General features: G+C 38.4%; 3 protein-coding genes across 8 annotated transcripts in view; 2 read left to right on the top strand and 1 right to left on the bottom strand.

Annotated features, from left to right (window-relative positions):
- The first annotated feature begins 400 nt into the window (after positions 1–400).
- LOC127431141 (aquaporin-7-like) lies at positions 401–4,302 on the top strand. 2 transcript variants are annotated; one of them, XM_051681416.1, is made up of 6 exons: positions 401–681; positions 1,797–1,923; positions 2,022–2,159; positions 2,445–2,563; positions 3,318–3,535; positions 4,107–4,302. In XM_051681416.1, the coding sequence occupies exons 1-6, from the start codon at positions 565–567 to the stop codon at positions 4,300–4,302; spliced, it is 915 nt and encodes a 304-aa protein (XP_051537376.1). In that variant the 5' UTR covers positions 401–564. The 2 variants fall into 2 exon arrangements, with proteins under 2 accessions (XP_051537376.1, XP_051537377.1); XM_051681417.1 differs by lacking the exon at positions 2,022–2,159 and having other exon boundaries at positions 403–681.
- Positions 4,303–4,938: 636 nt separating this feature from the next.
- On the bottom strand, positions 4,939–9,473 carry tpgs2 (tubulin polyglutamylase complex subunit 2). Of its 3 annotated transcripts, none has more exons than XM_051681419.1 (7): positions 9,320–9,473; positions 9,050–9,129; positions 7,374–7,461; positions 7,052–7,183; positions 6,833–6,961; positions 6,542–6,705; positions 4,939–5,164 (listed from the first exon to the last, which is right to left on the bottom strand). In XM_051681419.1, exons 1-7 carry the CDS (start codon positions 9,393–9,395, stop codon positions 4,943–4,945), a joined length of 891 nt encoding a protein of 296 aa, XP_051537379.1. In that variant the 5' UTR covers positions 9,396–9,473; the 3' UTR covers positions 4,939–4,942. The 3 variants fall into 3 exon arrangements, with proteins under 3 accessions (XP_051537379.1, XP_051537380.1, XP_051537381.1); XM_051681420.1 differs by having other exon boundaries at positions 6,833–6,943; XM_051681421.1 differs by lacking the exon at positions 9,320–9,473 and having other exon boundaries at positions 7,374–7,542.
- A 174-nt stretch (positions 9,474–9,647) lies between these two features.
- LOC127431036 (protein hinderin-like) overlaps positions 9,648–12,472 on the top strand; it is a 50,538-nt gene continuing 47,713 nt past the window's right edge. For 2 of the 3 annotated variants that reach the window (XM_051681232.1, XM_051681231.1), the window contains exons 1-3: positions 9,648–9,714; positions 10,594–10,629; positions 10,842–11,074. In XM_051681232.1, coding sequence (XP_051537192.1) covers positions 9,660–9,714; positions 10,594–10,629; positions 10,842–11,074 — 324 coding nt within the window. In that variant the 5' untranslated portion in view covers positions 9,648–9,659. The remainder of the gene's footprint in view (positions 9,715–10,593; positions 10,630–10,841; positions 11,075–12,472) is intronic. The other variant, XM_051681233.1, reaches the window with a different exon arrangement.

Below are 12,472 nucleotides of genomic sequence, written 5' to 3'. Positions count from 1 at the left end.
GCCGAGAAGTGCATTCTTCATCAAATACAATACATACTCTAACAGAATGCAATTTCGGACGCAGCTCATTTTATCATCATTGAGAAATTTTAGCTGTGTAATAGGCTAATCTGCATACAGAGGTAAGTGTATGATTGAGTTACATTAAACTTTTATTTTAAGATAATTATTTTTGTTAGAGCATATCTCAAGTTCATATCCATCACAAGACTGCCATGACGTAGGATTAGGTCCATCTTATCTGCAATTAATGTTGACAGAACATTTGAAAGTTTGAAAACCTTACTGATATTGCTGATAGTGTATGATTCTTGCTGTGCTCATTTTCTGTTATCACCCCATAACCTCGGGTTACCAGAGGGTAAACGTGTGTGTAACTGGGAGGGGCAAGGACTTTATATTTACAGACACTTTACTGAACTGACTGCACTTGAGAGAGGAAAAAGATAGGAGTAGAATCTAAATGAGCTTTTTTACACTCTGAATTTGAATAAGGCAAATTTGCAACTGGAAAACAGAAAAGCCAATCTCAACTGAGAAAGAGAAACAGCAAGTGACAACATAATGGAGGAAGGGAGAATTCAAGGCCATATGGTACCTACCGTGGGATCCACTTTGAGGATCAAAAGTGAATGTATCAGAGTAGTTCTAGCTGAGACCCTCTGCACATTCATCATGATGGTAAGGGGCCGCTTTGTTTTTGAGAATTCATTATGCTGCTTAATAGTGACTAATTTACATTTTCATTGCATAAATAATTGTCAGCATGTAATGATGCCAAGGTTGAAAAACAATTAATTAGTATATTACCGGATAGTTATTTTGCTTGATTTATTTATTTTTTTTGTTTTTTGTATCAGTTCATTAATTCAGATATTTTCAGTGGGATTTCAGCATTGTGTACTTGTCACTTGACTTTGAATCACATGTCTGCCACACACGCACACGCGCGCGCACACACACACACACACACACACACACACACACACACACACAGTAGGAATGGTCAGTAGCTTGACATTGCTAACATAAGTAATTTGGATCAGGCTATGCGCTACATAATTCCTATTCTTAGAAACATTGGCAAGTGACACTCTTTCCACCACTGCCAGGTGAAATCTTTTAAATCTGACTGTTACTGTGTGACCATTTCAAATACAAAAACAGGACCAAAATTTGTTCTTACTTTTTACATAGCTCTCTGAAATACTTAATTCTGATTGGTCAACCACAGCATTCGGCAACAGTAGGTTGAACGTTTTTCTGCTGAAATCGGTCTGTGCTTACCGAAATTCAAATCATTGTTCTTCCTTTTTTACTATAAATTCCCATTGTCAGATTCTTCTTTTTTTTGCTGTTGGGTGAATCGCATTCTTCGTGCATATCACCACCTACAGGGTAGAGAGGAGAATTTATGGTAAAAACAGACTTAAATTATCTGTTTCTCACCCACACCAATCATATCGCTTCTGAAGTCATGGAGTTAACCACTTAAGCCTTATGGATTACTTTTATGCTGCCTTTATGTCCTTTTTGTTCTGGCCACCCTTCACTTGCATTTAATGGACCTACAGTGCTAAGACATTCTTAATTTTTTTCAATTTTGTGTGAACTATCCCTTTGATGAAACTGCTCAAGTATTGAGTTCTAGAGTCATTAGCTCAGAGCATTGGCTGTTTTGAGAAATGGCTTGTTAATGGCTTGAGCAAAGAACTTAAACTTAGTATTAAAATGAGTGAATTAATTGTACACAGTCTATTATTTAGTGACTCTGACAGAATGTCATTGAATTCCAGGTATTTGGTCTTGGCTCTGTGGCCCAAGTAGTCACAGGAAGTGGGGCATTTGGAGAGTACCTCAGCATAAATGTGGGCTTTGGGCTGGGCGTGGCTATGGGCGTGCACATTGGTGGCAAAGTGTCAGGTAAGACAGAACCCTCTGTTTGACCCCAAATGCCAACTCAGTGCTTTCTTTTTACAAAATGTTGTCAAGTAATCATGCAAAAATATTTTACTACATAGGAGCTCATATGAATGCAGCTGTTTCATTCACAATGTGTGTGTTTGGCCATTTGCGCTGGAAAATGCTCCCATTATATGTCCTCGCCCAGTTTATGGGTTCCTTCCTTGCCGCTGGGACTGTATTTTCACTTTATTACGGTGAGCAAATACTCTGCAGAAAGTCATTTAGTAAAAAAAAAAAAAAAAAAAAAAAATGTTTTACTAGCCTTAGATGGTTTGCTGATCTTAGCTGGTTTACTCTGGTTTCCAGCCTGAGTAAGTGCCCTAAACCACTTTAAAACCACCAAAAAGATTAGCCTAACCAGGCTAAGAGACCAGCAAACCAGGTTATGCTGAACTAAGCTGTTTTCTCAGCAGTTAAGTGTTTGAGTAGATCAAAACATGCTAAGGTTTTAATGATCATGTCATAACTGGGTTTTATAGATGCTATACATCATTACTGTGGGGGCAATTTGACTGTATCTGGCCCAAAAGCAACAGCTGGGATCTTTGCGACATATCCAGCCCCTTACATCTCAATCTACACTGGATTCTTAGATCAGGTATTACAAGAAGAATATAAACACTCTTTAGTGAACTAAAACATGAAACAAAAACCTAATAATGTACAAAAATTACTTTCATGTGTTGATATTTTTTTCCATTCACATTAATACATTCAATAGATGGGCTTGTGATTGGCCTTGCTAGTGTAACGGTAGCCAGCTGGTATGTGATAGCTGTGCGGTATGTGTAAACCTCACTCCACTGGCTTCAAGAGGTGCACTAGTGACTGACGCTAAAGGCTTTTGCCTCCTCGTTAGCGTGCCTGCCTCCCATGCTGGCTGACGCCGGTTCGAATCTCTCTTGGAGCGGATCGAGCAGGACCAGTTACAGTGGTGCTGTGGCCTGGATGGGAGTGAGGTTTAGGGGGGTTAGTATAACGGGAGCCAGCTGGTACGTGATAGCTGTGCAGTGTGTGTAAACCTCACTACCCTGTCCTCAAGAGGCACACTAGCGACTGACGGTAGGGGCTGTAGCATTTAGCCTCTTGGCATGCCGGCTCATGTTGGAATCCCGCTCAGAGCGGGTCAAGCAGGACCGGTTACACTAGCACCATTCTATGCTACAAAAATACTATTTTGCAATTTTCCAGAAAAGTTGTTATACGTTGTTTTTTTTGCAATTAAATATATCTTTGTCTTTTGCAATACTTAATCCTTTTATATTTATTTGTGCAAATATATGTGGCAGCATTTTATCTCCATAGCTGTTGAAAACAGAAATATGAGTCTTGACTTTATATATCTGCATCAGGTTCTGGGCACTGCCATGCTGCTGCTGTGTCTGATGGCCTTTGCAGACCAGAGAAACCAGCCGGTTGTTCCTGGAGGTGAGCCTGTGGGTGTCGGGCTCCTGGTGCTTCTGATCGGAATCTCTCTGGGGAGCAACAGTGGCTATGCCATCAATCCCTCACGAGACTTGGGGCCAAGAGTCTTCACACTGATGGCTGGTTGGGGCCTTGAGGTGTTTAGGTAAATAGAAATCAAAATTAAGCTTTAAAAACTCTATATATTTGCTTCAGGATTTTCAGACTTGAAATCATCCGGTTTGTTTTTAAATTTGTTCAGAAGTCAACAAAAGGACTAGTCACATTACAGCTGAACTGAGTATCAGATCAGAACACATAATACATTTCAAACCTAGTCAGACTGTGGCAGGAACAAAATATTATCAAGCCTGAAATCTGTCACTTTCACTGTAATTGAATGCAAAATGGAGTTACATGCACTAAAGTTATTGATTTTATGTCAATTACAGTTACTTATTTTGAATAAATGTAAAGCAGGTGTTCAGACAGGAAAAGGAAAGAAATTTATAAACTGTCTCAACTAAAATGTGTTATCAGCAGGCCCAGACGGAATCTGCAAAATCTTTTCCCGCATTTTCTGCATTGATTTAGGGTGAATCTGTGCAGTTCTGCAGAATGGATTTAAACGCTGTAAAATATGATAAATGGAGCTGAGAGTACTATACTCTTATTGGTATCTGAAAGCATTATATTATATTACAGCACAGTTTTTTTGTTCTTCACTTTTTCTCTAGGGCAGGCAATGGCTGGTGGTGGGTACCTCTGGTGGCACCCTTATTTGGAGGAGTGATTGGGGCTTTAATCTACAAAGCTTTTGTAGAGCTACACCACCTACACCATTACAATGACATAAAGACACAATCCATAAGGGATCCTGAATGTGTTCCTCTGGATAAGTGCAAGAACAGCAGTACAGAGATATGTGTGTGAGAGTTCAGTCATCATAGACCAAGAATGGGATAGGGACCAAAAAGGGAAGTGTCTTCTCTACTAGGACACACTGTCTCTGTCACAGGGCAGCCATGCTGTTTCCAGACCAAATGTGAAAGGCATACCTTCTGGATATCTTCAGAATACTTCATCTGAGCTACAGAGAAACTTGATCCCTCTTAGCTACAGAGGAATAAGCTACTGAAGAATCTCAGGATGTAATTTAAATATCCAAAAGAGAAGTTTTAAAGAATCTTTTCCAAACAATGACAGTTCAATAGTGACCACAACTGTCAAGCTCCAAAAAGACACAACAAAAGTACAATTTAATGATCATAACCTACATTTCTTTACAATACATGCGAGAACCAATTCCATTGGGCTTCAATGATTTTCTTTAATACGAATGCGGACACAAAGAAATTTCAGAACTTTGACATGGGAAGACTATCTCTGAACTTTTTCTTTAAAATCAGTAGACATCTGTATATATATAGTTATGTGTTGTTTTTTCCACACACCCATTCATGGGCATCAACACATGAACATAATAACTTAAGAATAAAAGCCCAGCATGAGCCAATGGTACAACGTGCTTGTACGAGAGAACATTTCATGGGCATTTGACGGTGCTGTGGGGTCATCGTTTAATCATGCTGTGTCTCCCTGAGACCCCCTGTCCTTTGGCTGTGCTCCCTCCACTGGCTGGCGCCTGTGCTGGCTGCTTCTTCTTAGGTGTGGGTGGCTTGGCCTTTCCACGGAATGCCTTGGCTGGGTCAAGCTTGTTTAATAAAGGTTCACTGGCTGTGTCATGATTGGGGTCGCCATGGAACGTCAGAGGTTGGTACAGGGCTGCCCATTGCTGGATCAAGAGATCAATAAAATGGAAAGTAAAAAGACAGGACAACAGACAAGCTGTCATTGACTTCTAATTGGTCTGTGTTTGTAGCAATGGATTCCAATCTGAAGCTCTGTAGATAATTTAAAGAGTCCTTTAAATGTATTTAAAACAGACCATTTAAAGTCAACATGAAACAGCAATCCTATTTTACTTCGTAATGTGATGCATTTCTGAGTGAAACAGGACATTCAATGAAAAACAAATGTAGGGCAGGAACAGATTTTATACAGCTAGAAGTGATTTTGTACATTTTGAATTCATGTTGAAATCAGTGTCATCTTTAAGTCAATAAAGTAGATGCTTTATATAGTACATTGTTTGCGTATACATTAACAACAGTTTACAAAATAGAATCAGAATGCCAAAGGCAATTCATTGCAAATTTACCTCTATTGCTCTATGACAAAGTGTTTCAAGAACATTTTACATTTTTGCAAAGATTAACTATTGTAATCATAACTTAGATTTAAAGGATTTGGTTCAATATGAGTCAAGCTCAATTAAAGGGATAGTTCGACCAAAAATGAAAATGATCTCATCATTTAATCACCTTCATGCCTGCTGAACACAAACACAATATTTTAAAAGAATATCTCAGCTCTGTTGGTCCGTTCAATGTAAGTGAATGGTGGCCAGAACTTTGAAGGTCCAAAAAGAAAATAAAGGCAGCATAAAAGTAATCCATACCCCTCTTGTGGTTTAATCCATGTCTTCATAGGAAATATGATAGATGTGAGTGAGAAACACATCTATATTTAAGTCCATTTTTACTATAAATTCTCCTCCCTGTCCAGTAGGTGGCGATAAGCACGAAGAATGCACATCGACAAAAATAAAAGAAGAATGTGAAAGTGGGTAATTAAAAAAAAAAAAAAAGTATAGCCGCAAGATGTAAACAATATAAGTGGGACATGGCTTGAGTGTAAAAAAAATTTGCTTATAGGCTATCCTGCAATCCCGATATTGGATACAACTTTACACATACAGTATAAGGTTAGTAAGTGATTTTATCACACTAAAATAATGTTAACATGTTTTCCTGTGACTATGCTTTTGAAACTATGTGTATTTTAGAGTTTATGGACTGGCCACATTTACTTCCATTGTAAGTGCCTTACTGTAACTGCTTTTTATTAATATATGAAAAAAACTTTTTTTTTTGGTAATCAACATTATCCCACAAAAATGAGTTTCTGAGTTTAACTTGTACTGAACCCGGAATATTCCTTTAATTAAAATGAAAAGAGTTCACAGACTATAGTTAAAGGCATAAACTGTTTATAATAAATATATACAAGAAGGGCCTTGCTAGTTTCTAAGTAGACAGGACTTTCTCACCTTAGCTTGTGGGCTGGGGCCATACGGAGTGAAATTATACTGCCACTCTGGCAGCCCCAGGTAAGTGATCATAAGCCGGTAGTAAGCAGTGAAGGAGGGGGTGAGACAGTGCCAGAAAAGAGATCGGTCCAAGAACCACACCTCGCACTGCTGGGCTATTACACCTACACAGAACCAGCCAGCAGAAATAGAGGATACAGAAACAGGCCAGATGGTAGATTATAATGATATAAATATTTTGTATACAAACTCATTATATCTTCCTGAATTACATGCTTGATGCATAGTCACCTGGAGTGCAGCTCTTGTAAACAAGGCAGACTTTGCCATTCCCATTGCAGGGGTCCAGCTCAAAGATGCGGCTGCGAGAATCAAAATGAGGCTGTTCAGGACCATCAGATTCTAAAAAAGGAGAAACAACTTTTCAAAAGGTAAAATAATTTGTGTAATCTATATGAAAATGTTTAATTTTACTGAATTAAAATTCCCCAAGATGTCAGAAAAACTCACCTTCTAAATCATCATCAAAATCAAGATCAGCTAAGGTAGGTGCATTGGGGAGGGAATATACACTTGACTGAAGCAGAGGACGTAACTGAGCAATACTGTTGATCACCATGCGACCCACTGGAACTGCTTCATCTGTAATACACAAATCATATATGTGTTAGATATTATTAAAAAACAATATCATGCATCAATGTTTTAAAGAAAAATACTGATCATATCTGAAAATGCATCATAATAGGCTTCAAAAAAAGTCTCCTTTTAAGGAATCAATAAAATAGTAAGTAGATGGGTTAAGAGAGAGTGTATGCATTAGACAACTCACTTCCCAGCTTAGAGTTCCAGGTAAGCATGAAGCCATCTGTCGTGAGATAGAAATCTCTGAGATCTTCAGGCAAAGCACAGTTGTTTTTCTGGTGGACATGCAAGAATAAAGGCATCTTTACACTGCAGAGTTAAGCCTTCTCTGTGGCAGTTCTGATGCTGCTTTGGTTCTGTGTAAATGAAATGCAGCTTCAAAGCAGCTTTAAATGTTGTTGTTGTCATGATACAGTATATATGTATTATTTAGTTTCATATTTAAAAGTATAACCTCATATTTTCATTTATTTCATATTTCTATATTCATAATTATATATTTTAAATATTTATCTCATAACGTTACTTAAGCAGCTGTGTAAATGCATTGATGCCTGCTCTGAGCAGCATTAATTAATCTGTGTAAATACACCTAAATGCCACTTCAGATACAGCTTCTGTGCTACCTTTGCAGTAAGAAGATGGCTTAAAACACCTGGTGTAAACATATGCACATTTTTAAGTCAAGTCATTTTTATTTGTATAGCACTTTTCACAATGCACAATCAATCCCAATTTTCACAATCCATAGTGCCATAATCTCTTAAACCCCTCAGTAAGCAAGCCAAAGGTGACTCGACTGTGGGGAAAAAAAAAAAAAAAAAAAACCTCCATAAAATGTTTAGTTAGTGGAGAGAAAAACCTTGAGAGGAACCAGACTTAGCTGGGGAAGGCCATCTTCCTCTGGCTTTACAATTATATGTAAATATGCCAATAATACACTGTATTATGTGTAAAAAAAAAAAATAAAAAAAAGAGTTCACTGCATTAATTAAAGGAATAGTTCACCCCAAAATGAAAATTCTCTCATCATTTACTCACCCCTGAAATATTTTTCTAAAAATCTTTGTTTTTGTTCAGCTGAAGAAAGAAAGTCATACACACATGGAATGGCATGAGGCAATATTTTAGTAAGGTCATGTTTAAAATTGACTACTCAGCGAGTAATACTCAGCGAGTACTGACGCTGACTACCACTCCTGGAGTCGCGAGTTTGAATCCAGGGCGTGCTGAGTGACTCCAGCCAGGTCTCCTAAGCAACCAAACTGGCCCGGTTGCTAAGGAGGGTAAAGTCACATGGGGTAACCTCCTTGTGGTCGCGATTAAGTGGTTCTTGCTCTCAATGGGGTGCATGGTAAGTTGTGCGTGGATCACGGAGAATAGCATGAGCCTCCACATGCTGTGAGTCTCCTTCATGTCATGCACAGCGAGCCACATGATAAGATGCACGGACTGACTGTCTCAGAAGCGGAGGCAACTGAGACTTGTCCTCTGCCACCCGGATTGAGGTGAGTAACCGCGCCACCACGAGGACCTAGTAAGTAGTGGGAATTGGGTATGCCAAATTGGGGAGAAAATTGGAGAAAATTAAAAATATTCAAAAATTAAATAGTACGATAATTACTATATTGTAAATATAATGAGTAGGAGTCTTTGAAGTCCATCCATTGTCAATTAACTGACTGCAGGCATATTGGCAGTGGTTGGAGAGTGTCTTTTGCAGTCTGGCTGGAATAGGCTTTAGTTGGCAGTAGTAGTTTATTGTCTATGAATTCCGTTTTTAACTGATTTTTTATGTTTTGACTGTTTGACTGAGAATATTATTTGTTATATATATATATATATATATATATATATATATACCTGCTCCCAGGACATAAGGCATCGTTTTTCTGCAGGGGCTTTCTCTGCAAATCGTACATCCAACACGCCTGGAAGACTCTCTGTAAAATAGGACATAGGAAATCACAATAATGCAATGAAAGTTTCTTTATATGCATCATTCCAAAAAAATATTTTATATTCGGAAATCATACTTATCAAAAGAGATAGTGTGCGTTAATGTTTAAGCAGAAATGCAGCCTACTGTATTCTGTTGTCTATAATAATGTAAATGAAGCATTGTCCACTCACCCAAAACCCGAGTTATGCCAAAGGTGAGTCTATCTACAAATCCCGTGATGGTCTTGTCATCTCTTGCATCCTCCATTCCGAAATAACACAAACAATCATATATCACTGGTAATTTTGCTGCATAGTCACGCCGACGGATGCTGACTGGTCTCCACGTACGGAGAACCAAAACATTGCGATTCGCCAATCCAATTGGCCAGAAATATGACAGATGAGTAATTGGACCAGTAATATTCTTAGTAGGCGGGAGCGAGTTGTGAATGTCAACCAATCACACACACCGGAGATGGAAAAGAGGAGGAGCTCTGGGGCGTCATGTGGTAGTGGCGGTTGTTTCAGTATGGCGGCGGTTGCTGAGGGCGCAGCTGGGAATGGATTTTACTGGATTCGTGACAGTATCCTTTAATTTATTAACATTATTTTGTTCCAGATATCTGTGTAAATGTGTTTGAAGACATATCATGGTAGACCAACATTGGTTTAGCTAGTATAAACCTCTGAAGATGATAAAAGTGGTCAGTTTTTATTAGAGACAGGGGGGCTATTAGCTTGTTAGCGGATTATCATTGTCAGTTTAACTTGTATTGCACTGAACTGTAGTTGTTATACACTAAACTGCTGTTGTAATGTATTAAACTATATTTTTACTGTACAGAACTGCAATTATACAAGGGTGAATCTCACGAAACCTGTCAAGAAAATGTCCTAGTCATATTTAAGCCCAAATCAAATATAAAAATAGGAAATTATATTTTGCATAAAGAAAATGAAGCCTGCAATTAGGACCATTAAGATTTGTTTGCATTGTGAAATTGTAAAATGTGCCTAACAGTTATGAAATTAATGTTAGAATGTAAAAACATACTAATAGGTTTTGATTTTTCTTTTGACTACAGTCATTGTGTAGTACAGCACCATCATTGTTCTACAAATAACTACATTTTTCTAGCATAGATTGCAATAGTAAAGTAATAATACTGCAGTTCATTTTTGTAAGGTGTGAGCTGCTGTGATTGTCAATATTTTTGGACAGTCATGTGATAAACCCACTATAATCAAGAAGGTTCATTAGAGTTCCTCTCACTGCTTGTGTGCCTTTTGATAACTCCAAGCTGTCATATAAAATGTCATGGGTCATATAAATGCTTTTGTTTTCGTAAATGATTAGCTGACTGTTGAGAAGTCTTTGGCCTTTTTGTTTTTTTCTGTATGGAAGCCCATGGTTTATTAGCATCTGAGAGACATTTCAGCAGTATTTTCCTTAACTTGCTTAGAATCAGATGAAGAGCAGTCCACAGTTTTTGTTACAGGTGAGACCTAAATACATATTTTTTTTTTAGGCAGCGACTGGCAAATCCTTAACTCTGACAACCTGTTGATAGCTCTTTGCCTACTGATTAATGTTTGAGACCTGAAGTTTCTTTCATCTTTGGTGAAACACTGATCTTACACTGCACTTGCTTTATATTGTTTTATGATTTTGTGTGCTTAAAGAGTTTTCTGTCATCTTTTTCTCTCTTAGGAATGAGCAGGAACAAGAAGTCTGGCTCTTCAAATAAGACAGAGGGAAAGATTAAAAGAAAATCTGGCAACATGGATAAAAGTGGAAAGAAACTAGGTTTACCTTTGGCAATGGAATGTACTGAGACGGTCGTTGGAAAAAGTTCAGCTCAGAAACATTTGCCTACCGTAGCCAAATCAAAAACTGTTACACCTGCACCAGAACCAGCCCTGTCTCCTCTTACTTCAGCCCAGGTGAGCATTGACTTTCTTAAACGGAATATTTACAGTGCTTGAGGTAAAATCCCTCATACTACTAGTATTACTTCTCATAATTTTATACAGTAATGTAATCTATTTATTTTGTGATATTTACAGCATTATATGTACTTTCTGTTTTTAGTTTTTTATCTTCATACGCTTGAAAGATTACATTTAAGATAATGCTTTTACTTACACCGATCAGCCGCAACATTAAAACCACCTGCCTAATATTGTGAAGGTCCCCCTCATGCTACCAAAACAGCTCCAACCCGCATTTCAGAATAGCATTCTGAGATGCTATTCTTCTCACCACATTTGTACAGTTGGAGAGGTGGTGGCGTAGTGGGCTAAAGCACACATAAGGTAATGTGAAGGTTGTCAGAAGGTTGCTGGTTCAATCCCCACAGCCATCACCATTGTGTCCTTGAGCAAGGCACTTAACTCCAGGTTGCTCCAGGTGGATTGTCCCTGTAATAAGCGCACTGGAAGTCGCTTTGGATAAAAGCGTCTGCCAAATGCATAAATGTAAAATGTAAATGTATGAGTTACTGTAGACTTTGTCAGTTTGAACCAGTCTGGCCATTCTCTGTTGACCTCTCTCATCAACAAGGCATTTCCATCCGCAGAACTGCCACTCACTTGATGTTTTTTGGTTTTGGCACCATTTGGAGTAAATTCTAGAGACTGTTATGTGTGAAAATCCCAGGAGATCAGCAGTTATAGAAATAATCAAACCAGCCCACCTGGCACCAACAATCATCCATGCGATTATCTAATCAGCCAATCGTGTGGCAGCAGAGCAGTGCATAAAATCATGCAGATATGGGTCAGGGGCTTCAGTTAATGTTCACATCAACATCAGAATAGAGAAAAAATGTGATCTCAATGATTTGGACTGTGGCATGATTGTTGGTGCCAGATGGGCTGGTTTGAGTATTTCTGTAACTGCTGATCTCTTGGGATTTTCACGCACAACAGTCTCTAGAATTTACTCCGAATGGTGCCAAAAAAAATTAAAAAACATCCAGTGAGGGGCAGTTCTGTGGACAGAAATACCTTGTTGATGAGAGAGGTCAACAGAGAATGATCAGACTGGTTCGAACTGACAAAGTGTATGGTAACTCAGATACAACACTGTACAATTGTGGTGAGAAGAATAGCATCTCAGAATACTATTCTAAGATGTGATTTGGCGCTGTTTTGGCGGCACGAGGGGCACCTACACAATATTAGTCAGGTGGTTTTAATGTTGTGGCTGATCGGTGTATACTGCACTGTCAACTCTAATGTTGTCATTACTGGAAAAATCAAGTTGTCTTGAAATGTAAGGTTTTGGGTTCATAACTCAAATATCGGAATTCCTTGAACTTAATTTTCTTAAAAATCCAT

Source organism: Myxocyprinus asiaticus, chromosome 40, assembly GCF_019703515.2.
Source record: "Myxocyprinus asiaticus isolate MX2 ecotype Aquarium Trade chromosome 40, UBuf_Myxa_2, whole genome shotgun sequence".
Classification (NCBI taxonomy): Eukaryota; Metazoa; Chordata; class Actinopteri; order Cypriniformes; family Catostomidae; genus Myxocyprinus; species Myxocyprinus asiaticus.
This window is presented reverse-complemented; position numbering and strand designations above follow the sequence as displayed.